This window comes from Sphaeramia orbicularis, chromosome 17, assembly GCF_902148855.1.
Source record: "Sphaeramia orbicularis chromosome 17, fSphaOr1.1, whole genome shotgun sequence".
NCBI lineage: Eukaryota > Metazoa > Chordata > Actinopteri > Kurtiformes > Apogonidae > Sphaeramia > Sphaeramia orbicularis.
Genome location: NC_043973.1, coordinates 3,210,907 through 3,236,632, shown reverse-complemented (window position 1 = coordinate 3,236,632; position 25,726 = coordinate 3,210,907). Strand labels below are relative to the sequence as shown.

At 37.7% G+C, this 25,726-nt stretch overlaps 1 protein-coding gene across 6 annotated transcripts in view; it reads left to right on the top strand.

Moving 5' to 3' along the window:
• cadm3 (cell adhesion molecule 3) overlaps window positions 1-25,726 on the top strand; it is a 199,201-nt gene that overhangs the window by 95,523 nt on the left and 77,952 nt on the right. For all 6 annotated transcript variants that reach the window (XM_030159510.1, XM_030159508.1, XM_030159505.1 and 3 more), the window contains exon 4: window positions 20,071-20,223. In XM_030159510.1, coding sequence (XP_030015370.1) covers window positions 20,071-20,223 — 153 coding nt within the window. The remainder of the gene's footprint in view (window positions 1-20,070; window positions 20,224-25,726) is intronic.

The following is a 25,726-nucleotide window of genomic DNA, read 5'->3' as shown; positions in this document are numbered from 1 at the left end:
GCAACAAACATCGTACCCCCTCAAATATAAGTTTCTGAAGGTAGGGGAAAGGAAATGAGGTGCACAACAACGGGAGATGAGCAGAGTCGAACTGGTTCCACGTAGTGGAAATGCACCAATAGAGGAATTAGTAAAGCGTCTTTAGTTTCACTTTCACTGTAACCCCCCCCCCCCCCCCCCCCCAAACCAGGCCCAGCGTCATCTGTTCTTATTATTTGTACATACTGTATATGTTATATTTTCTGTGTAGGGATGGAAATATAAAAGACCGTTAATGCAAACATACCCGTTTGTACTCTTTTATTCCTTCACCCAATGAGAATCGATAAGAGAATCGATAAGGAATCAGATCGATAAGCAAAATCGATAATGGAATCAGAATCGTTAAATTCTTATCGATTCCCATCCCTGATGATAGGTTACTCATTGTCTAAGCTAACAGCGGCTAGTGTTGCACGCTGTTGCTGCTGTAGAGGAGCAGAAGAGTGACAATGAGGAGAAAAAAGTTCGCTGAGTATTCAAAATGACTGCACTGTTACAGTGGATGCAGTCCCAAGACAGACTTAAGCTTAGCAATGAGGTTAGCAAAGATAAGATCAGTTCCCAACACAAAACAGACAACAAAACATCACATAAACACACCACAAGCAAACACAGATCTTACACACTGAGGCTTTAACTCTTTAAGTGCCAGACAGTTAAGGGGCTAATAAGCCTTAAAAGTGCCACAGAATTTGGCCGTTTTTCAGTATTTCGCGTCGTTTTTATAATATTTGAAGAATCCTGCAGGAAACCGCTCGGTAACATCCGACCGATTGCTAATTAGATTCAAAACGCACCGGATGCAGCCGATTCATTATTGATCGTAATTTGCATAATTCATAATAATAATAATAATAATAATAATAATAATAATAATAATAAAATAATAAAAGGGGGACACAGAAAGAACGTCATCGAAATGTGAGAAAGAAATGGGGGTGGATGGTTTGTTTGTACACAAATATGGCGTGTTCCCCAAAGCCGATTTGATCGGCCCGTGGCACTTTACAGGTTGTTTTCGTAAAGCCGATTTAATCGGCCCATGGCACTGAAAGTGTTAAGGGACCAGTTAACCACAAACATGTAAGTCAGTCCCATTAAACACACACTTAGAATAAAACAAAAACCTACTCTCATTTTGTTCTTAACATGTTTTTCAGTGGGGAAAGAAAAATGGCCCAATATAAACTACACCAGGCTAGAAGTGGGCAATGATTCCTCTAACCCACGGTGATTAATATTAAATGCTCTCACCAGCATCGTCTCAAGAAGGTCACAAATTAAGAGAAAACACTAAAATGCAGATTGTGAACATCGCCTTACATTGCGAAAGGTTTATGTGACAGTACCCAAAATTGGACCCATTCAGCTAACGATTAACTTTCAGCCAGTGAAATGAGGATAAATAAGGACGTTTGTTGTGGTTGGTTGCTCATGTCTAGAAAATAAAAAAACTTCAGGGAATAAGCGTGCTGCACCAAGGTTATAAAGTTTTGAAAGCAAAGGCGCTTTTTTCATTGTTGTTCAGTGTAAGACTCCATCATGTTTCCAGCTGTGTCCACATCACGCTGTATTCTCTTCACTCCTCCAATTTTTCAGTCCATGGATTTTAAGTCGTTACATAAATTTTCAGCGTGTAATTTACAGGAGGATGGGTACTTTTATCTTACACAAGACAATAAAGTAAACCTGCAGTGCAGATCTTCACAATTTAATGTTTTGGTAGCACATTTCCTTACAAAAAAAAAAAAAGAAATTGATATATCTGCAGCCTGTATTTGTATTATTCATGTGTGGTTCCCATTATTCCATAAAATCACATCAGTAGACTTCAAACAAGCTATTTGCCTCAGCATGGTTTAACAAGGTAATGGCTCTCCTGTGATTTAGTAACCACGGTGGATGAGGAAGCTCTCACCTCGTTGGAAAATATTAAGTAGGCGGTCTTTAACTGTGAAAATGACTGTAAATGGTAAATCATTGCATTAAAAGACAAGGTAAGCAGTTTTAAAGTTTTTAGTCACTTAAGTGTAACCAGCCAAAAAAAAAAAAAAATGGAATTGAAAGTTTCCCACTCACAGCCTCAGAGACTAAGACAAAACTGACACCGACTGTTCACAACACAGTACGAGACGGTACTCCAAATGCAGGGCGAGAGATGTTTTTTGACATTTTCTGAAAAACTATTGATCCACATCGCATCAGTCAATGTTATCTGGGTGTCTGGGAAGGCTCTCTGGAGAATGTATTAACAACAATCACAAGACTGAATGAAAGAGTGCAGGAGAGACTTTGAAATCTCATATATGAAAGAAAGCTTTCTCTATATTTTTTTCTTTGTGCCATCTCAACGCAATACTTTTCCACGTGTCCTTAAAATAATCACATGTAATAGAAGACAAGTGCAGTGAGAAGACAGAGAGAGAGAGATGCACAGAGAATTCAATTTAAAAATCCATTTTATTTCTTAAGGTCAAAGAAAAAAAACTATCACCAATGTACCTTAGAAATTGTTCCTTTTGGCTCCAAATGAAAACAGAAGCATGAATACACCAGACATAAAATAGTGTAAGCATATATATTTTTAATTAGCCTAATCATTATTATTAACTGTAATTTCACTTCATGAACAAAAGACACTGTTGCATATTTAAGACTATGATATAATCGTTCCATTTTTATCAAGGACTACTGTAGTAGTGCATTGCTCTGAATCTATTCATACTAACCCTTAAAGATTCAAGGTGTAAGATTTAAGATTGAACTGCAGAGGTGGAATATTAATTAATTTTATGCTGTCATTTCTATTTTATAATGGCTGCTACCCTGTGTGAAAGTGCCTTAATGTGGACTACACTAAGGCACTTCTGGGGGGTTAAGTACTGTGGATTAGGGGCTATGTGATCATAGGAGTTGGGGATCTGTCCTCAAAGTGAAAATATTAAAATATTTTAGTAAAGTAGTTTCACTTTGAGTGACTAGATCACATTATTTTGCAGGGTTACTATTAGGGACGTCCCAGTCTGACCTAAAGATCGGTATCGGCTGCCGATCTGGCATTTTTTGGAAGATCGGATTGGATTTAGTCAAGAAATAGTCAAGAGATCAAATTAAAGATTCTGAAGGTAGGGAAAAGGAAAATGAGCTACACAACAGCGAGAGGCTTTTAGAGGAATTAGTAAACATAAAATTAATTAATATAAATTTCACTTTTACTTTTTGATCTGTGTGTACTCATTATGCGTACAGTAGTGATACGCAAGTTGGGTTTTTTTCAACCTGTGGGGCTTTTGTGAAATTATTTGACCCGACCCATCCCGCCCCACAAATAAACTGACATTCTTTTGACCCGACCCGTGAGTAACCCACTGATCTGTGCATCACTAACATAAGGCATGGAACGCACCCCCATATAATCCCTGGATGGACCGGTCCGTAGATGCACTACAGCAGTGGTAAACATACAGCCTGTGGGCCAAAACTGGCCTGCCAAAGGTTCTAATTTGTCCCACTGTATGAATTTGGAAAGTGCAAAAATTATACTAAAGTTATTAAGAGTCAAAGGTGTCATAGTTCTTTTAGTTCAGGTTCCACATTCAGCCCAACTGTGATCTACAGTAAAATAGTAGCATAATAACATATAAATAATTACTCCAAATTTAAATCAAAATTTCATCATAAAAAGTCAGTATCGGATCGGTATCGGCAAAACTAATCCTAAAAAAATTTGGATCAGATTGGATGCAAAAAATCCAGATCGGGACATCACTAATTACTATTACCATATCTGTACACAAAAAATTATCCAAAGCAGTGGTTCTCAACTGGTCTGGCTTCAGGACCCACTATCACCCCTCAATGACAAGCCATGACCCAAACTGATAACAGTTAGACTTCTCAAATTTATTTAATAAAAACATGGTGTGTTTTGAATCTGAGATAATAAAGATTATCACAGAGAAGACAAGTTTGAAGATAAACCAAACTGACCAGCAGGTGGTGATGCTAAATATGGAAATATTCATTTTAACACTAAATTAGGTACATTTGAACCAAAACCAAAAGTTTGCACCCAGTTAAAAATTAGAAGTGCATTCAGTCACTTATTCGCACATCAAACACACTGAGGTTTTTGTCCTCGCTGTAGGTAAAACCATATCTGATGTAGCAGAGTTTGTAATGAATAGAAACTTTGGGGTATTCTTTAGAACCTTTGGGGTATTCTTTTATGCTGTGAAATGTATGTTGTTAATTAGCACTTCAGTACATTACTGCCACCTATTGTTCGAGAGCCTGAATAGGCAGCGCTCAGCTCCATAAAAAATAAACCACAGGATTGATTTCTTAACATACTTTTTTTGCCAAGACAAAGGCCCGCAACCCACTGAAAACAGGTTTGTGAGCCACTTTTGAGTTGCAACTGAGATTATTATCATAACGAAAACTAACGAAATGACGAAAACTAGAATTGTAAAAACATTTTCGCTAACTGAAATAAATAAAAACTATAATTAAAACAAAAAACAATAACTAACTGAAACTATTGTGTGCTTACAAAACTAACTAAAACTTATAAAAATTATGGATAAAATTCCCTTTGTTTTCATCTTTGTCAATGTCGGATTGATATGAAATCGATTTATTTCCCTCGAGCAATTTTAGCTGCTGGCATCATATGATATTTAAGGGTCCGTCACTTGTCGTCACTTGTGGTTTCCAGTCATCTTTTGGTCCCCACTCTACCTGGAAACATGGAGACTAAAGTTTGGAGAAAGCAGCAGAGTCCTGTCTGGGATTTATGGGAATATGACGGCAAAAAAGATAAAAGATAAAAAAAACTAAAACTAAACTAAAACTAAGCAATTAGAAAATAACGAAAATGAATAAAAACTAGCAAACCTGCTTTAAAAACTAATCAAAACTAACTGAATTAGAGAAAAAAAAAGTCAAAACTAAATAAAACTAAACTATAATGAAAAATCCAAAACTATTATAACCTTGGTTGCGACCCACCAGTTGAAAATCACTGATCTTCACGTAATCTGCACGTCATGGTAAATAAGACCTAAAATCATGTATCTGGTGACTAGTGACTCATGTATCGACTAATGTAGGTCAGGTTGTTTTTTAGTTGAACGCTAATCACACAAACTAGAACATGTTCCTTTTCAAATGAGGTCTAATATATTCACTTTGGCCTCATGTTTTTTTCTGTTATAACCCTACCCCTAACTCTAACCCTAACCCTAAAGAAAAGTCCAGTGAAAAAGGGTGCACATTAAAATATTAAAAACAAAACATGCTAAAGAAGTCACTAGGGGACTAGCTACAACCATTAGTCCTGAGAAAAGTAATTTAGTTGGTTTTAACATTGATTTTACATTAATTTGGCTCGGGTGAATAACTTGCGTGCTGCGCCTAAGCCCTATAATGGTAGGAAAAACCCTGACTTGGTGTGCAAAGGCCATTACTTTGTCTTGAGGGGGAAGAAACTTACTTTTCATGAGCCAATCCTTTGACTTAAGCAGTGAGCTGAAATTTAATGTGATAAAATGCAGATAACAAAAACCACCTAAAAGCAGCAGACCTATAGTGAAAGCCATTATAATGACTGCTTCCTTTACTTTTCAAGGTGAGTAATAAAAGGAAAATAAGTATTGGTGTTATATATTTAACTCAGTCATGCCTTCTTTTTTAAATCGCTTTGCACCAGACTGAACAGCCAGCAGAAGTGTCTTCTCTATGTAATCTAGCTCTTAGCATGTGTCTTCGGTCAGTGTTATTTGCTAGAAATACCCAATGGACATTTTTTGCTGCTGTAAATACTACATGGAAGGGTTTCATTGGAATGTTGCTTGAAGCTGATGCACCAGTGGGAACATTTCTCTCTCAAGTCTCAACTGGAACTAATGCATCCTTGCTTCAGTATGCATCACCTTGGGCAAAACTTTGGTTCATCTCACTCTGTTTGCCGGTTTCCATTGATTCTGCATACATTTGCAGGGCTCGCCACTAAATGAGTATTTTTTAATTCCATCTGAAGGTGTGTGAGATAAAGAAAAGTAGACCTGAGAGGGAGGAAGAAGAAAGGTGCGAAAAATCAGACAGGTGTGTGTTTAGTGACAGTTTCATAGTCCATGCACTGATCTGGGATCAAATGACGCACTTAGATCAGTGAGACAGTGTGATCAAGGAAACCTCATGGTCACTGAACCCAGATCAGCCATCGGAAAGGACTGATAATTAGAGAGCTGGAGAGAATACACAGAAACAGATGGGAGGATGGAGGCGACATGTGCTGAAGAGGGAGAGGAAGGAGGAGAGGGAGTCTCTTTAAATGACAGTATTAGTTAAATACCTAAAATGTCAATCAAGGAAGGGATAGAAGTGGCAAGAAGGAGAGAGAAAGGGATGGGAAAAGTGGAGGATGAGGAGGTGAAATGCCGACTGAGTTAGCGCCAGTTCAGGAGATAAAGGGATAGAGGAGTAGAGGGGGAGATAGAAGCAGAAATATGAAAATATTGGTCTGTAACTGATGTTCTTTGCTTCGGCAACGCAGATTTCTTCCCTGTCGTGCCAATAAAGTAAATCTGAATTTAAGAGAGTTCTCAGCAGACTGGAAACTTTGTTGGAAAAGCATAAGTAGGCAGGAGGTATAAGATAAAAACGGAGTCTACGTATGTGCACTCAGTGTGTGATTTGAAAGAATTCCTCTCATCCGGAATGTTTGAAGTTGAAAGAGCATGAGAAAGATGGAGGGAGGAGATGGAGGAGGAGGAAGAAGAAGATGAGGAGGTGAAAATAGCTTCCGTGACCAGATCAACAGTTGGACCTTTAGGGAGTATCGAGTCTCCAGTCTGGATCTGGAGACAAAAACCACCATGGCAGAGTCACTTTCAAATAGTGATGTACAAAGGTTTGTACAATGATGAACACATCCTGTACTGAGTATATAATCAGCACACACACACACACACGCACGCATGCGCACACACACACACACACACACACACACACACACACACACACACACACACACACACACACACACACTGTGCTATCAGCTCTTGTCACCACTTGAAAGCCCCTCACAGTCTCTTGAACACTAGATGTACAGAATTGAACAAGCTCTTTGTTCTCTGTGTATTTTGTAAATTGGGTTGCAGGAAGAAGTTTGTGATTTATTATATAAAACCTTACGAAGTTACACAATTAGCCAAAATCTGACTTGACAAAAATAGGAGTTCTCAATAATTTCACAGCACTGGCTAGATTTCACTTCTTCCCTCATGACTCCAAATGTTGTAAGAAAACCCTGACACCAGAGGTAGAACAATTGATCAGATGGTTTGATTAATTGGTACTCATAAATATTGTCAGAGTATGTCTGAAAGTGGACATTAGTTAATATTAAACCTCTCAACTGGAAATGCTGACCTCGAAGGAAAACAATAGCTCGGAAAATTAACCCTTAAAGACCCACAACTATTTTGTCACAACCTCCAAATCTTTCATTTTTTATTCTTTCTCAAGTGATTTTTCACCGTTTCTTGTGATAGTATCCTTTGCACTTTGCATTTTCAGTGAAAATTAGATATTTTCTTGTATTTAATTTGCTGATCAGGGTCATGATCATGTTCATAAAAGTGTAAATTCAAAAGGAAAAAAAAGGTGGAAATTCAAGAGTAAATTCAAAGGTTATTATATCAAATCAGAAAAGAATGAGCAAAAAAGTGACTTTTTCAGTGAAATCTGTCATTAACTGAACATAAACCCAGTGTTTCCATCCAGTGGCATTAAATAAAGAAATGATGATGTGCTCAGCCTTCATACTCATGAGCCTTCGGTGCTGTACATCAGTCAGGACTTAAGCCATACGAATGCCGGACTGTAAAAAGTGCAATTAGAAGTTACTAAATTGGAGAAGCATTCATATAGACACTGTACTGTATATATACTGTGTGTGTGTGTGTGTGTGTGTATATAGACAAAGGGGTGAGAGCTAATAAGCTATGCTTCTTTTCACTCCTTGTCGAATATGACTTTTTTTTTCTGTGTATCATTATTTTATGCTTCCTTGAATTTTCATTTCTATATTATGTTGTGCAAAGAAGTCAATTAGTAGCAATCAAGAAGCTTGTATCATTCCATATTTGAAATAAATCAATAAAAAAACAAAACTTCAGATTTAGACATGCTGTATATACTCTTGCATCTCCCACTTCAAAGACCTACCAGCATTAAAAACAAGATGAGACCAAAGTCATTACTGAAGCATTGCAGCAAATTGGAAAAAAATCCACTAACAACTGATTGAACCAATTGCAACAAAGCCTAATGCTGTTTGTATCTGCTCCCCAATGAAACACTACAAACGTGTTTAAAAAAAAGTTGCAGATTTACCTTTTTTTTTTTCCTAATTTTTTTCTTTCCTTTTTTTTTCGTCTTTTTTGTTTTGCTGTACCTGGTGTGACTCCAAGATTGTAATAGAATTATTTATGAATGCACCCAACTGGGAATATTGTCAGGTTTTCCTGTTCCTCTCAGTCTCTAATGCAGCAGGTTTTAGAAATTAAACGTTCCATTGTTACTAACTAAACAAAACACTGAACGGCAGTTACTGAATTCACATGTAATTGACTTGTTTTGCAGGTTTCTTTTGAGTTTTATTTACCTTTATCTTTCAAAGAAACCGAATGTTAAGCCCTGTTTAATGCTTTTGTTAGTCTTCTTGTGAGGCATAATTGACTTACCAGTATAAAATACGTTTTTTTATTTTTTTTATTTTATTGGACCACCTTTAGCTTTGAATACAGGAAACATTCATGGCGGCATCACTACACAATGGTTCTCCAAAGTCACAATTAGGGATGGGAATCGATAAGAATTTAACAATTCCAATTCTATTATCGATTTTGCTTATCTATCCGATTCCTTAGCGATTCTCTTTGGGTGAGGGTATAAAAGAGTACAAACGAGTGTGTTTGCATTAACTGTGTTTTATATTTCCATCTCTGCACAGACAATATAACATATACAGTATGTACAAATAATAATAACAGATGAGGCCGGCCTGGTTTGGGGGGGTGGGGGGTGGGTACAGTGAAATTGAAACTAAAGACGCTTTACTAATTCCTCGATTGCTGCATTTCCACTATGGGGAACCGGTTCGACTCGGTCCGTCTCCTGTTGTTGTGCACCTCATTTCCTTTCCCCTACCTTCGGAAACTTGTATTTGAGGGGGTACGACGTTTGTTGCCGGAACCGGACCTGGGCCTGGATGACGGCCTGGTGTTCACTCTGCTGCTAGATTCACAAGCACCACTAAGTAGCGAATCAAATGAATCACATGCTGTGGACAAATGTTTGAGCATACTGGAGGGATTCCACCCTTTTGAAGAAATGAAAGCTTTGCAAGTGTTACAAGTGGCTCCGATGTCGTCTTTTTAGACCGTTTCTGCAACAATGCCATGTTGGCGACGTTCTGACCAAAACAATGCGGCATATGCGTGACGTCATCACGCATGTGCAACAAAGGCAGAATCAATAAGCAGAATCATTAAGCAGGCAGGAAAATGATTCCAAGGAATCGAGCTACTGGGATCCGGTTCTCGATTCCCATCCCTAGTCACAATCACTGTCACAGCCTTTATTCCTGTAGTAGGGATGTAACGATTAGAGATTTTGGTGCTACGATTGTCGTCAGAGAAACAATTGTGATTTCACGATTACTGCGATTATTTTGCTGGGGTTTATATATGGGGATGTGGTCCGTGCTGCACGCAGCTCACAATGTGTACCCACAGACAATACAACCATACGTCCCTCAGCAAACTGAAAGTGAAACTTAACACACACTACTAATTCCTCTGTCTCCTGCTGTTGTGAAGTTCATTTACCTTTTCCTTTCCTCCTGGAAAAGGAGGAGAGGAAAGGCTCATCAGACTATTTAATGCAGTTTGCTTTGTGATCAAACAGAGTGTGTTTATTGCATCAATCCACAAGTTAATCCTCCCGAATCTTGTATGACAGTCTGAACTGGAGAAGAACGGCCTTACTTTACGAAAGCTATGCAGACAGATTGTTGTGAATGGGTTGTGCAACGGTAACCTGAAGCTGCATAGATGACGGTAGCGAACACAAACTCTATGGAAGCGGAAGTGAACCTGCTTTGGAAATATATTTACAGTCAAGACAATTCAGAAATATGTACACCCCCTGAGACAGATGGTCAGCTGGTTCCTGGTGGAATGTTGAATGCAGCTTGTGTAACGTTGCTTTCGTTCCGTGTGGGAAGCGCATATTGGCGTGTCTTTGGTTCCGCTCTTAATCTACTGTACTTTATGAGAGGGGTTTTGTCAGCCTTGAAGTTTAATTAACCGTGACGTTTAAAATCGTGATTAATCATAACACCATGACATCGTTACAACCCTAGTAGTTGTATTAGTTTATGGCTGAGATCTTGTACTGATGATGGAGTGTCAGACAGTTGTGTAGTCTTGTCCATCACATCCCGAAGATTCCCAATGGGGTTCTTCTGAATGAATCTTGGTATTGCCTAATCTTAGTAATAGTTGTTTGAGGAAATGAGAAGCTACTCACTGCATCAGTTAGGGTTAAAGAACTTAATGCAGCTGAAATGTATTAATCACTGCAGTAATAATTCAGTGGGTGGAGCTACACTGTTTGCTTAGTTTTTAAGTCTGATTGGGAGATTTTTGCCCAACATTGCACTGTGCAAAAGTCTAAGGCCACCTCTAGGTTTTTTTGTTTTTTTTTTTTGTCTACAGGGGATATTTAAGCCCAGGCAAAGTAATTATAATTTAAGGGGAACTGAAATCTACAAGAAAATTAAGTGTAGAACAAACATAAAAAGCCAGTGTATCTCTGTTAGAGGGGTACATCTGTGGAATAATTTGGAGCAAAACTTAAAAATGTCTTCTTCAATTTGTGCATTTAAAAGGATGTATAAATCCACTATAATAACCAAATATAGAACATTATAGAGGTACGCATAAAGTAAGACATTATTGTAGTTAATTGGTTATCATGATAAGAAGATACTATATTTATTGATCGTTGCATTTGGAGTAAATATTTAAAGTGCATATAAATATTATAGTCTATATTAAAAACGATTGATTATGCAAATCTGATTGTGTGTGAGGTGACTAGAAAAGTGTGTATGAATGGTTTGTATGGATGTTTTGTGTTATTGTAAAAATATACAGAGGAAAATGTGTTAACAAAGCAAAGGAAGCGGATCCAGTTTGATTATTAGTTTGTAAAAAGGGGGTGGGAGTCAATAAATTATACTTCTTCCCACTCCTTTTCGAGTACAGAAAAATTGTATTTGTTTATTTTTTTAACCATGTTGTATGATTCTTTGTTCTCTGTGCTCATAATAAACTACTACTACTACTACTACTAGGTTGAAGTGAGCAAACACATTTATTTCTAATTCTCTTTTCTCCAGATAAAATAAGACAATACAGAGAAAACATGCACAGCCTTAAAAAACACACACAAAAGCTGAACTAAATGGGTTTTAAAGGTTAAAGTCTCTATTTAATGTGACCCCTGACCCCATGACTAGAAGCACAAACAGAAATATTTGACATGTGTTGAATGAAACCTGTTAGAAAACATCTGAAAATTAGTGCAATAACTCTCATATTGTCCTAACAAAAAGGTTAAAGAGATCTTAGGTGCAAAGGGAGGTCACATTAAATATAGCTATTAAGTTTATAGAAGCTGTTTTTATCTGTGAAACTTTTTTTTTTGTCGTTCCCAAGTGATTTATTACCATTTATTATAATATTATCCTCAGCATTTTGCATTGTTCAGTGAAAATCGTCTGTTTTCCTATATTTAATTTAATGATCATGTAGATGGTCATACAAGCAAGGTTATTATATCAAATCAGAAAGAAAAAGAGGAAGAAGTGACTTATTCAACAAAATATACCATTATCATTTCACTAAGGAAACTGATTTGTAAAATGAGTAAATCACAAAATGAGCTCAATTATGGAATGAATTAAAGTCGCACTACATGGTTTTACTGTGCATGGGTTTTACTGGTGAATCAAAGTTGCAGAAGATGACGGTGTTTCCACGGTAACTACAGAGCCTCTGAACATCCAAATGGGTCATATCGGATGACCATGAAAAGATGAAGAACTGTCTTTTACACCAATTATTTACCTGTATTGATAGAATTAATAGATAAACAGGTATTACACAGTAGATGCTTTCGGATGGCGGTAGATGTTTGGGTCTTTAAGGGTTAATGTTGGCCATGGACTTCTGCACGGTGCTGCATATGCACACAAATTTCCCCTTTCACATAGTATTTTTAATGATTTTTCTCAGCCCTGTGCTTATTTTTTAATGAAATATTGCGCTGAGGTAGTTTAGTTAGTATATACAAACACCGTGTCTCCATTTACCCCATTTACTTTAATATAAAGTAATTGATTACAATTCTTTGCGGCAGAAACAAAAGCCAATTGGCAGCAGCAGCAGTGTGTGACCTATCGGCAGACAATTTATGTTAGCCACACTGTGGGCTAAACAGCGTGAGGCACATGTACAATTTTCAGGGGGCACTCAATCAATACAGGCCCCTTAACTAGATATCATCTCGTTTTGTTTTTTTTTTAATCCATCACACCTGTATTCTCAAACACTATACATCATTTATAGTCAAGAGAAAGAATAAAAAAAAGAAAGAAAAAAGCCTCCAGTCAGAAAAGATTAGAAATGGGTGAGATGTTAGAGAGAAAGATGAAGAAGAACAAGAGAGAGGAACAGATGGGGGATTGAGGAGAGATGAGAGGAAAAGAATTAAGGAGACTGATAGTTGAGCGCCGGGTCCAGGGGGCATGGATAAGTAAGGGTGTGTGTCTGTGTGGGTGTTTGAGTGACCATACGCCTGACACACACACACACACACACACACACACACACACACACACACACACACACACACAGAGTGTAGCTCATGAAGACAAATGTAGTGACCTTCCTTAGTGATAAGGCATGAAGATAAAGTAGTGTTGGATGAAATAACTGAAAAATACTAAGAGAAATACAGGGTGTGTGTGTGTGTGTGTGTGTGTGTGTGTGTGAGTGGAATAGAGACAGACAGGCCAACAGACAGATGGAGAGATAGTTAAATATTAAGAGATGAAAAGCAACACAAAGAAACACAGGGATAAACCGACATAGGCTCCGTTCAGACAGCAGGTCTTAATGCACAATTCAGATTTTTTAGTGAAATCCGATTTTTTTTATGTGCTCGTTCATATTACGCATTAAATGCGACTTCTATCAGTTTTGAGTATGAACTGAATGTGACCCTGAAGTGACCTGCATGCACAAAAGAGGTCCTGACGTAATACGAGACCACACAGACGCACTGTGTTTACAAAAATAAATATGTTTTTCCCTCCGCTCCTCCTCCTGGGACGCAGAATTGTGTCGTTTGTCGCATTTCAATGAGGTAAAGGTTGGATAAATGCGACCTGACTGTTCAAACTGAAGTCACATTGCAAAGTAGAAAAGCACTCAGAGAGCGCAGACCTCCGTCAAGGCAGATTAGTGCCCTCCACCACCAAAATTTAATCATTTCTTCCTTGTGCCAGTTTCAACATTTCCTGAAATTTTCATCCAAATCCGTCCATAACTTTTGGAGTTATCTTGCACACAGACAGACAGACAGACAGACAGACAGACAGACAAACCAACGCTGGCAAAAACATAACCTGCTTGGCGGAGGTAAATATCAGATACGTATCAGATTTAGGACCACATATGAAAGTGGCCTTGGTTGGATTTGAAAACATTGGATTTGTGCTGTTCAAACTGTCTTTAACACAACGTTTTTCAACCTTGGGGTCGCCTGGAATTCAAATGGGGTTACCTGAAATTTCTAGTAATTGATAAAAAAAAAAAATAAATTACCAATAAAAAATATTTTTTTAATGATTCAACACATTTTTCATTAGAATTAAAAGACCAGACATTTTTCCTACTAAAAATGAAGTTCACATAAAATGTAGGATATAATATCTGAGAGGGCATATCTTGATTGACCTGATCATGTGACCACATGCGTTACTACGCTTCAACCTGCCCGGACACAGTCGCAGTAAAAAAAAAAACGGGCTGAACAGAGAATGGAAAGATTGCTTTGCCTGCCTGGTCCCGCTAAGACATCTCAAAGAGAAAGATGTCTCTGTTTTGAATGTCTGGGATCGCTAGAAATTTGCAATGTTAAAATGGAGACACGAGCCAAAAAAGGTTGGGAACCACTGCTTTAACAGATCTGATACAGGTCACATAGGCCAAAAAATCTGATTTGGGACACATTTACCTGCAGTCTGAACAGAGCCTTAGATGTGGTTCAATACTGAGAAAAAGAAAAAACAAAACAACAGGAAGTGATGATAAAATGCTAGGTATTGACATGCATTCACCCAAGTGGACAACACACACACACACACACACACATACACACGCACGCACACACACACACACACACACACACACACACACACACACATACACACCTCGCAACAGTGACTTAGATCCAAGTAAGCACACTTCAACAGTAACCAGAATATTTTCATCAAACACTGCTTTTCAACTCGGTGTTAAATTATTTTCCCATGAGGTGCTGAAATGTGGTAATTGCTCCCTGTAAACTGTGTTTGTGTGGTAGCAATTTTTTCACAAGTTGTTCTGTTTGGTGCAGTTTAATTCACAAAAACAGTGTTGCCTGGCAACTAACTGCAAAATCACACTTTTCCTCTTTCAAAAATGTGGAAAAGTGTTTTGAGTTGCCCATCTAACTAACCTCTTGCGGACAGCATCCTTACAGTTAATATTGCACAAGTTAACATCCACTAGGAGTTTACAAATAACACAACAACAACTTCCTTGTAGACTCTGACATGTCTTTTCTATAGCTGTACAAAAACACTATGGGCCACTTAAATTATTTTGTCAGTAGTTCCTCATTTGGCTATGTTTTGATGTGTATTTTGAGTATTTAACTGTCCTCTAGCTTTAAAACAACAACTAATGCTTTGCAAGATGACATGTGATAGGAGCTAAAAACAAATGAGATTTTTTTCTTTTTCTTTTATTTATTTATTTTGAACATGCAAAGAAACAAAATAAAACAAAATAAAACATTTAAATGGACAGAATCTATCTCCAAGCACATACAAGTCAGAATTTTGCATGGTCGAAAAGGAGTAGGAAGAAGTATAAACTTATTTAATCCTGTCCCTCAGTGCTTTTACACTTTTATCACTAACTTAAAACAAGAATCAAACAGTACTATTTTCCTAATTTTAGCATCGATCCTCAACAAGTACATAATGCAGTAACTGAATTATACACAACAAAATGTTCATGGCTGTACAGTTATACAAACAGACTCAACAATTCAACCATTTTCTTCAATAATTACAGCAGATTTATCAATACAACATCCATAAACAAACAGGCCTCATTGTCATTATTAAATACTGTGTGAACATGTAGGATCTGAAATGTCTTTGTTACAGCTGCACAAAATGCATTTAACTAACTTTTTGCATTGGAAAAAATGTAAATAAAAAACAACATACACTATATTTCCAAAAGCTTTTTGATGTCTGCCTTTACACATACGTGAACTTTAATGACGTGTCATTCTTAATCCATAGGGGTCAATATGGAGTTGGTCCATCCTTAGCAATGATAACAGCTTCAGCGTTTCTGGGAAGGTTTTCCATGAGGTTTAGGAGTGTGTTTACGGGGATTTTGAACATTTTTAACCTTCCTTTAGAAGCGCGTCTTTGATGTCAGGCACTGATGTTGGACAAGAACGTCTGGCTTACAGTGTCCACTCTTATTCATCCCAAAGGTGTCTTGTCAGGTCTAGGTCAGGACTCCGCCCAGTCCAGTCCAGTTCCTCCTTGATAAACGCACTCATCCATGTCTTTGTGGATGTTGCTTTTTTCACTGGTGCACAGCCGTGTTGGAACAGAAAGGGGCCGTCCCTAAACTGTTCCCTCAAAGTTGGAAGCTTGAAATTGTCCAAAATATCTCGGGCTTCTGAAGCGTTAAGTGTTCCTGTGACTGGAACTAAGGGGCCAAGCCCAACCCTTGCACTACAAGCTCACACCATAACCCCCCCCGTCCCACCAAACTCATCCATCAGTTTCCCAGACTGAGCTGTGATTGGTCCGTCCAGAGAACAGCGTCCACTGCTCTGGTCCAGCGGCGGCTGCTTTACGCCACTGCATCTCATGCTTTGCATTTGGTGATGTAAGGCCTGGATGCAGCTGCTCAGCCATGAAAACCCATTCCGTGAAGCGCTCAATGCGCCGAGTCTGGAGATGTGCAGCTTTAGCAGAAAGTTGTGGACTTGTGCACAGTGTCAACATGCGCTGACTTCACTGTGTGATTTTCTATGGCCGATCACTTCATGGGTGAGTCACTGTTATTCTAGACGACTTCCACTTTGTTTTAATATCACTGACAGTTGACCGTGGACTATTTAGTCATGAGGAATTTAATGAATGGACTCATCGCACATGTGAAATTTATAGCTAATTTTTCAAAAACACTATAGGTAGTTGAATTTACTTTATCAATAGCTCCTGTTGTAAAAACATTTGAACCCATCAGGACCCAGTGCTACTTATGTGGCACTTCCAGAATAGTTTTTCTTTATATTTAACTTTTCTTTAGTGATTGACCACCATTTGTTATAATATTATCCTCTGCATTTTGCGGGTTTTCAGAGAAAATCAGGTACATTTACTTCACTGATCATGCAGATCAGAGGTCTCAAACATGCGGCCCGGGGACCAAATGTGTCCCGCCAAAGGTTCCAGTGCGGCCCGTGGGATGAATTTGCAAAATGGAAAAATTCCACAGTCAAGGCTGTGGAACTCATTTTAGTTCAGGTTCCACATACAGACCAATTTGTTTGAATTTAAATGCATGAGAAAATTAGCCTGATGGTAGGTAACAGGCTAACAACATACTGCAGAACACTGAAGTGAAAATGCAAACCTAGCAAACACAAATAAGCCCCGAACTAGACATAAACAAAAGACCTCAGTGAGTAACTATGCTTGTTCGTTAGCTGAAGGTATAATAACCCAGGCATACCTTTTCCCGTTTTTAATTATGAATCATTGACTGAGCCAAGACACAGATTTATGTTAAGTCTCTTAAAAGAAGCATCTGCTTTGTTGCGCCACTTCTCTAAACTTGTGTGAGTTGCCAACTCAAACCTGTGCCCTGTTTGTCGACTCATAGTAGAACCAACCCAACAAAATAGTTCATCTGACTGTTTCTAAACTCTAGCTCTGCTTCTTGTCAGAGTCCAACAATCATTATTATTATTATTATTATTATTATTATTTTTTTTTTTTTTTTTTCTTCTTCTCATTATCATTACCATCATTATCATTATTATTATTATTATCATTACCATTATTATTATTATTATTATTATTATTATTATTATTATTGTTGTTGTTGTTGTTGTTGTTGTTGTTGTTGTTGGTCTGACTCAAAGGAGAATTAAATGTACCACTAGATCAGATTGTTTATGTAGCAGTTCTGGTAAAAGTTGTTTCACCACTCAACTTGCAGTACAGATGCAGCTTCATTTATACTCAAAGTATAAAGTAAATAGAAGTTCAATGTAATTCTCTTATTGTCCCTTCATGTTATAAAATAAGAACTGGCTTTTGTGTTAAAACATAATAAAGAAAATGAAAACTATTAAGCTGAAATAAACTAAACAGTGTCTCGCAAAATCAGAGACTGTGTGTGTTTTGCTAATTTTACATTATAATTGTTCTTTCTTTTTTGGCAGTTTTTGTCTGCTTTTGTTTTGTTTCATCATTATTGACATTGTCATCTCATTATATCTTGTTAGCATCTCTTACAGTTTCGAAGCCGTTTTTATCGTGTTACATCTTTTTTGTTAAAACACCAGATTGTCTTTTGTTTTGTGGTATTGTGCCATCCATTTAAAATGAAATCGGTGCTGATGTTGGTAAAGGCGTGTAGTGCAAAGTGAATAGAACTGATGATTCCCATCAAATGCATTAAAAAGAAAGTAACAAAACTATTTTAACAATGCAAGGACAAGAGTAAAGAAAATGCCATGGAGTAAAAGTAAAGACTTGTCAGAAAGATAAATCTGTAGTTAAGTAAAGATACAGTAAAACTCTACAATAACAAAGGCTCAGTATTTTGTTGGATGTAAATCTGACATTTAGCTACTTCGTATTCCCCCAGAGAAGAAAATCTGTTCTTAAGACCAAGAGACAGACAGATAGACATCTCGATAGTGGAGCAGGGAGACAGGCGGCAGTCGCACAAACACCACAGAGGTCAACGCTATCATAGAAACGAGCGCTTATTTCGTAGCATTTCATCATCATCATCTATCTCGGTCACATGCGTGCTCTCTCCCTTCCCCTCTTTCATGGCTGGATTTCTCATTGACGACAAAGCCATTTATGTCTCTCTTATGCCCTCCCCCCCCCCTCCCCCACCCCTCCCCCACCCATCCGCTCAGTGTCTCTCCCTTAGTCTCTTTGCTATTTATGCTCCCTGTTTTATTTATTTATTTATATATTTCATTTTTTTCCTCTTACACTTCCCTCTCGTCGCTCATTCTTAATTTGCATCTCCTCCCTTCATGCTGCTCTTTGTCTTTTTCTTGTTTGCACTCGCATCCAGGCTGCTTTTTTTTCTCCTCTTTCTCTCTCACCTTATCTTCATCACTCCCTCCCTCTTACATCATTTTCTCTTTAAACACCTCCCCCCTTACCTCCTCCTCCTCCTTCTCCTCTCATCCTTTTTTCTCTCCTTTCTCTTCCTTGTGATTTAAATTCGTCACACAGCAACTTTCTTACTTTGCTTTCGCCTTCTTCTTTACATGGTTTGTTCCTCTTCTTTGTAACTTTTTCATTAGATTTTTTTTCTTTTCCACTTTCTGCACACTGTAAAAAAAAAAAAAACAGTAAAAAAAAACGATATTATTCCGGCAGCAGGGGTGCCGAAAAAATACTGTAAAATAACAGAAAATAACCATCTCATAAAAATATGTTAATTTTCCATAATTAAAATACAGTTTTTTGCCCTAACTTTACATGACATTTTGCTTTTTTTTTTTTTTTTTTTTTTTTTTTTAACTTTTTAATGTTTAATAAAGAATAGTTTCATGTATTAAAACAATCAAATTACAAACATATATATATATGTGTGTGTGTGTGTGTGTGTGTGTGTGTGTATTAAATTTTCGATGAGACTAAGTTGTACAATCCACCGATAAAAACTGTATTTGGACAGTTTGTCAGTGCTTATACATGTTATACATTCACCAAAATACATTTATTCAACATTTTTGTTGTGAAACCTCCTGTAATTACACAAGATATTTGTCAATTAACAAACAAGTCTTGTTAAACTTACAGAACAAATACTTCTTTTACGGTTAATTGTCAGTAATTTTATCTCGTTTCATTATTTTTTTTACGGTATTAAAATTTAAATTAACAGTTTAATCTCATGAATAGAAAAGAAATATTTGTGAAATTATGATACATTTGCAAATGTATTTTAACTGTATTTTTCTGTGAAAAAAGAAAAAAATTCTTTTAAAAAATTGAAATGTTATGGTTATTCACAGTTAGAGTTTTTTCATGTTATTTTACATTTGACATGTAAAATCACAGTCTATTTTCGTTATTTCATTGATATTTTCCTGTATCTTAAAAATACAGGAAAAATCTTTAAAATAAACAGTGAAAATTCTGTTAAATTACAGATTTTTTTTTTTACAGTGCAGCTCATATTTTGACAGCATATACATCACCCTTCCTTCCCCCGTTACCTCATTCCTTTTTCTACCTCTTGGTCTCCCCTGTTCCTGTGTAAATAAATAACATCATATTGAATGTACACATGTGTTAATACTGATGTCTTTTCCCCTCTTCAGCGCTAAGAGATAACCGCATCCAGCTGAGCCGCTCCACACCCACTGAGCTCTCCATCACCATCTCTGAAGTGCAGCTGTCTGATGAGGGCATTTACACCTGCTCCATCTTCACCATGCCAGTCCGCACCGCCCAGGCCATCGTTACTGTGCTGGGTGAGTCACACAGTCACACATACGTAAATTAATATAAACCCTAGATAAGCCGCAGTCAAACACTCTGCAAGGGAAATTGGAAAAGAAAGGTTATGACTTTTAACACTGGATCATTTTCACCAAAACACATTTTTATAGAACATTTTCTGACAAGTCTACAAGCAAGTTTGGATGTTAAAGAGCAAAAAAACAGGCAAAAGATAACTGAAGTGAATCAATCTGTCCTTAAAGCAGGATTTCTATGTGAGGGTAAGCCTAAGGTTTTTCACATTTTCTTCCTCCTATTTTTGGGTTTTTGTATATTTTCTATGGGCGTAGTAGTGCAGGGTGATATTCTTGCCTTTCTCATACACAGTCAGACAGGTCTTTTCTTTGAGATAGATTGATGTCTGCACCAATCGGCATGACTGCAGTCCATCTTAATTTAGTTTCTCTGAAAACCTGTAGGATAGTGACTAATTTAAATGGATGATTTGAACATTGTTGACATATTTTCTCATTTTCGAGCAGTTCCCAGCTTGTCATGTCTTTGTATTTATTTATCTATTTAATTAATTATTTTTCTATCAATTTCACAGCATTATCTTTTTTTCATAAACCAGTTTCAGACTGGGTTCATTATAAGAAGAGACACATCAAATTATGCAGAAATGTACTTGTGAAATAAAGGCTCAGAATTCACATTATGTTAGCCTGACCTACCCTGTAGAGCAGGGGTCACAAACCTTTTCTCTTCTGTGAGCTACTTTTACATAATGAAGTTACCGGAGGGCTACTCTAATTTAGCAACATTTATTTACATGGCTAATTTTCATACATACACATATTTTGTATAATATGTTTGTAACATTGTGTTCTTTATTTATTATTTTATTGATTCATATTTCTTTGTTTTAATATTTACAATACTTAAAAAGTGTTAATATGAAACTATTATTTTACTTTTATTAAGAAAATCAAAAGTAGAAAAAACAAATACAGGCATTTGCAGCTGTATTCCCAAATATTTTAATACTGTGTTAAAAATTATGAAATGGAACAATCCTGCATATTTTTTTATAGAATTATTAAAAACAAATAATACACACCTGTATGTGCACTTTTAATACTTCAAAATTGTGAAAAGGAACGTTGTCACTCACACAATAAAACTTCACCAGCATGTGCTGCTGTATTTCTGAAGGATTGGACCATTTCTAAATTCACATATGCTGTCCAAACATATCAGTTAAAAACAGAACTTTGTGCACATAAATCCACCATCGCCCTGTCACTTCTACAGTCATCACACTGGTGGAGTAGAACGCAGAGGCACCTGTTCAGGTCCGACTCCAGCTGTCTGAGCGCATGCGCAGATAGCGCACATATGTTTGCGCTGGTCCAGGATGTGAACCACTTTAATGATGCCTCGGTTGAAACGCTGGCCTTGGTCAGTTTAGTGAAGATGGACTGCTGTTTTTGGGGTTTAGTTTTCAGCTCTTTTACCTTCTCTTTACGGAGGCTGATTCCCACTGGAGAATCTCCAGAAAAGTTGTTGTGGACTTTGGTTCTTTGACATCATTGGGGTGTAAACCCTCTACCTGCCTGGCATCTGGCTCATCCCGCTCCCTCTGGGCCCCGCCCCTCTCCACTGACAGACAGGAAACCAGCGCTGAAGTTTGATTGACAGCTAGTTGACCATTTCATCTCGGGAGGGGGGCAGGACACTTGTGATTTTGATTGGGTGGAAATTTAGACCTGTTCAACCAAATGACAAATCAACTTTGTGTTCTTATATTATTGACCCTTGGCGAGCCACCGGTAGATCACGAGCAACGTGTTGGAGACACTTGGACGATTCTATTTTTGCCTGTGGCCGACCTGGTGCCTGCAGGCACCGTGTTGGTGACCCCTGCTGTAGAGTTTAACCCATAAAGACCCAAATAGCCACTAGTGACCACAAGCATCTGCTGATCTAAAATGTTAAATATCTTCTGATCCACGAAACCTATCAATACATGTAAATAATTTAGGTAAAATGCAGTTTGTCATGTGTTCATGGTCATCAGATATGACCCATTTGGACGTTCAGAGGCTCCATAGTGAACGTAGTAACGCTGTCATCTTCTACAGCATTGATTCACCAGTAAAACCCATGGAGGCTGATCAATGACAGTAGATGGACACACTTATTTTACATTCAGTTATTGATATCTTTGCTGCAAAGGTTACTTTTTCTTTCGTTTTCTCTGTTTTTGATATAATAACCCTCAACTTTAATCAGAAGTTTTATGAACATCTGCATGATCATTGAATGAAATACTGGAAAATGCATGATTTTCACTGAAAACAAGGCAAAATACAGAGGATAATATTATAATAAATGGTAATAAATCACTTAAGATTAAATCTACAGAAAAAAATTCATTTGGGAATTGCCACAAAAGTAGCACTGGGTCTTTGTGAGTTAAGTTCTGTGAGCTGAATTCAGTTTGAGTCTATATATGTTCATTTTACATTGAATCCAGTGACTGGTTTTCGAAGCAGGAGGTCCAGGAAACCAGGGAGGGGTCATTCTGACTGGACAGGAGAAAGAAGGCATGGAACAAGAAAAGCACTCGGAGAGCACAGACCTCCGCCAAGGCAGATCAGTGGGCCCCTGCCCTCACCCCCGATCACCACCAAAATTAAATAATTTCTTCCTTTTGCCAGTATCAACATTTCCTGAAAATTTCATGAAAATCCGTTCATAACTTTTTGAGTTATCTTGCTAACAAACAAACAAACAAGCACATATGCAAACACACAAAGCAAAGCGATCACAATACCTCCTGGCGGATAACATCACATACTGGAGCTCAGGGTGTTGGGTTTTGACTTCTGGGGTACCCCATAGAACAGCATTTGAACATTTATATGCATGACAGGCACCATTTTCTGATGTGAGGGATAGTTTGACAGGTGGTGAGATAATGCCATGGATATTATGGATAGGAAAAAGGGAAGGATAAAGGATAAGAAAGATAAAGACACAAAACACACAGATAAACAGCTTTAAATCAGAACCCTGATTTCCTGCATGTAAATTCACAAGCCTTAATGCACCGTCACAACCACCTCTTTGTCACCTCCTACATATTAATGTAGAGCTGAAGTCCCAGCCCCTCGAGTTATCTTCTGGGACTTCAGTTTGTAAAAAATATTCGTGGTGGTCAGTGATGAGACACAAATTTGATCCTGTTTTAACTGTGGCATGATTTTCCCATATTTGCCAGTTTTAAAGATAATTTTATGAGCAAAGAACGTCACAGTTAATAGAATATGCCGTTAATGAATATACTAATAATACAAGCAGAATATCAGTGGTCATGAACACACACTAACTGTCTTCAGTAAACAGAAAAGAAACTATAAAATATGAGAAAACTAGAAAAGCACTCGGAGAGCGCAGACCTCCGCCAAGGCAGATCAGTGGCCCCCCCCCCCCACCCCCCATCACCACCAAAATTTAATCATTTCTTCCTTGTGCCAGTATCAACATTTCCTGAAATTTTCAACCAAATCCGTGCAACTTTTTGAGTTATCTTACACACAAACAGACAGACAGACAAACCAACACCGGCATAAACATCACCTCCTTGGCGGAGGTAATAAGCCAATAAATGATAATAATGCAAAAAAAAATCTGAATTGTGCCCCTCATAAACTGACAGATTCAACTCCATAGCCTTTTGTCGTAGATGTCTTCATCCAGTTGAATCCAGAGCCTTCGCCTGTAGCTTTAACCTTTATGGAAGATTATGACTTCATATAACTCTTCCACAGAAATAAACTGACCTCACTCATCTTCTTTAAGATGGATGTTATTACCTTCGTGTGATGCTTCATCACAGCTTCCAATAAATTGTGGTCATCCTGTTGACGGTGTGTTGGCTTGTTTATTGATCGGATATTGGGCTAATCAGGTTTTGAATCTAGCAAACAGTCTTTCAAGTATTGATTTTTTTTTTCAGGGGCGTTGTTATTGTTCTGTCGTGTCAGCTAATTCTGGACATATTTCATGGTTTTGCTTAAACATGAACGGACCAAAGCACTTGGTGGTATTGTAATGCACCTACTAATGTCCATAAAACCACAGTGGAGACGCACTGTATACATGGGAGAGACAGTTGGGCTGATGTTCCTGGTGGATTGTGATGGACAGATTTACAGCCAGTGTTTCAGGGTATCATGTGTTGCTTTTTAAACTGCTGTGCAATTAATGGAATTTTTTTTTGTGCTGATGACAAGAAACCTACATTAATATTGATTGAACAAATAGGTGTTCATTGGCTGTTTTTACCTTCCCTCTGTCTGACAAACAAGATTGAAGAATTTTTTTGTTACTTTAGGCTTATTTGAGTTATCGAAAATCAGTCTTTGCCATTTCCGCTCAGCTTTTCTAATTCAATACATCGTAATTTGCCAACAACATCTTGGATGGAAACTGAGCTGCAGTGGGTCCTGCCCAATTCTCTTTGAAAATGCACTTAGTGGATACAAGAGCCGGTTAAATTAGTGATATTATGAATGTGTTGAGGGTGGCTTGTGCTATGTGCTGTGTTCTGCAACTGGAAGGCCACATGGTTGTTTCCTAAAAATTTGGGCTTTGTGAGTCAATCAGCGGCTGGGGAAGCATCTTTGAATAAATCATTTTGTTGATATTTATTCAAATGCTTCGGCAGTGCTGTAAAATATACTGAAGAGGAATACATTTAGCTGCTCTGGACAACAGCTTGAGCACTGCGCATGAAATGTTAAAGTGATGTGTGTGTGACTCTGTATTAAGGGGCGGGGGGGTGGGGGGATGGTTTGTCAAAACAAGGGTAAAGGCGGGTCAGTTTTTCTCCTTAAACTCAAATTAACATGAGAATCACTCGTCAACTGGCTATTTCTTTCCAATTTTGCGGTAATTGTGACTCAAGCATTTTCTATTCGCTGTAATTGACAGCTGTGACACTGTATTCTGCGTTCAATAAATATTTCATGACCCCTGAGAGGGAGCCGAACCATTAAAAATGTATGGTAAAGTGTCTAAAACACACAGACCCCTATGGGAAAATCAGGCTAAGATATCGAGTTTTGGGCACATCACGGTGTGTGCACGTCCCCCCTCCCCTGTTTTGACATGTGCATAGTTTTGACAAGCAGATACACAAACATACATGAGAGAACAACTGCTGAATGCGGTCAATTTTATATGACTGTGTGTCTAAAATGGAATGCATGCTTCTTTTGCTCTCTCTCTCTCCTTAGCTAAGCAGAGAATAATTTATAACGGCTTTATTCTCGTTTATTCTCCTTGTAGAAGAAGGGGTCTCGACAGGGCTTCTCCAGCCAATTCTATATGTGCAGTATTATTCCCTCATTAATATTCAATGCTACTTTACTGCCAGAGAGCTTCCGCACACTCTGCACTACATCAAATACTGTTACATTAAAAATTGACCACATTTTTATTTTTTCTGATCTATACATTGGTTAG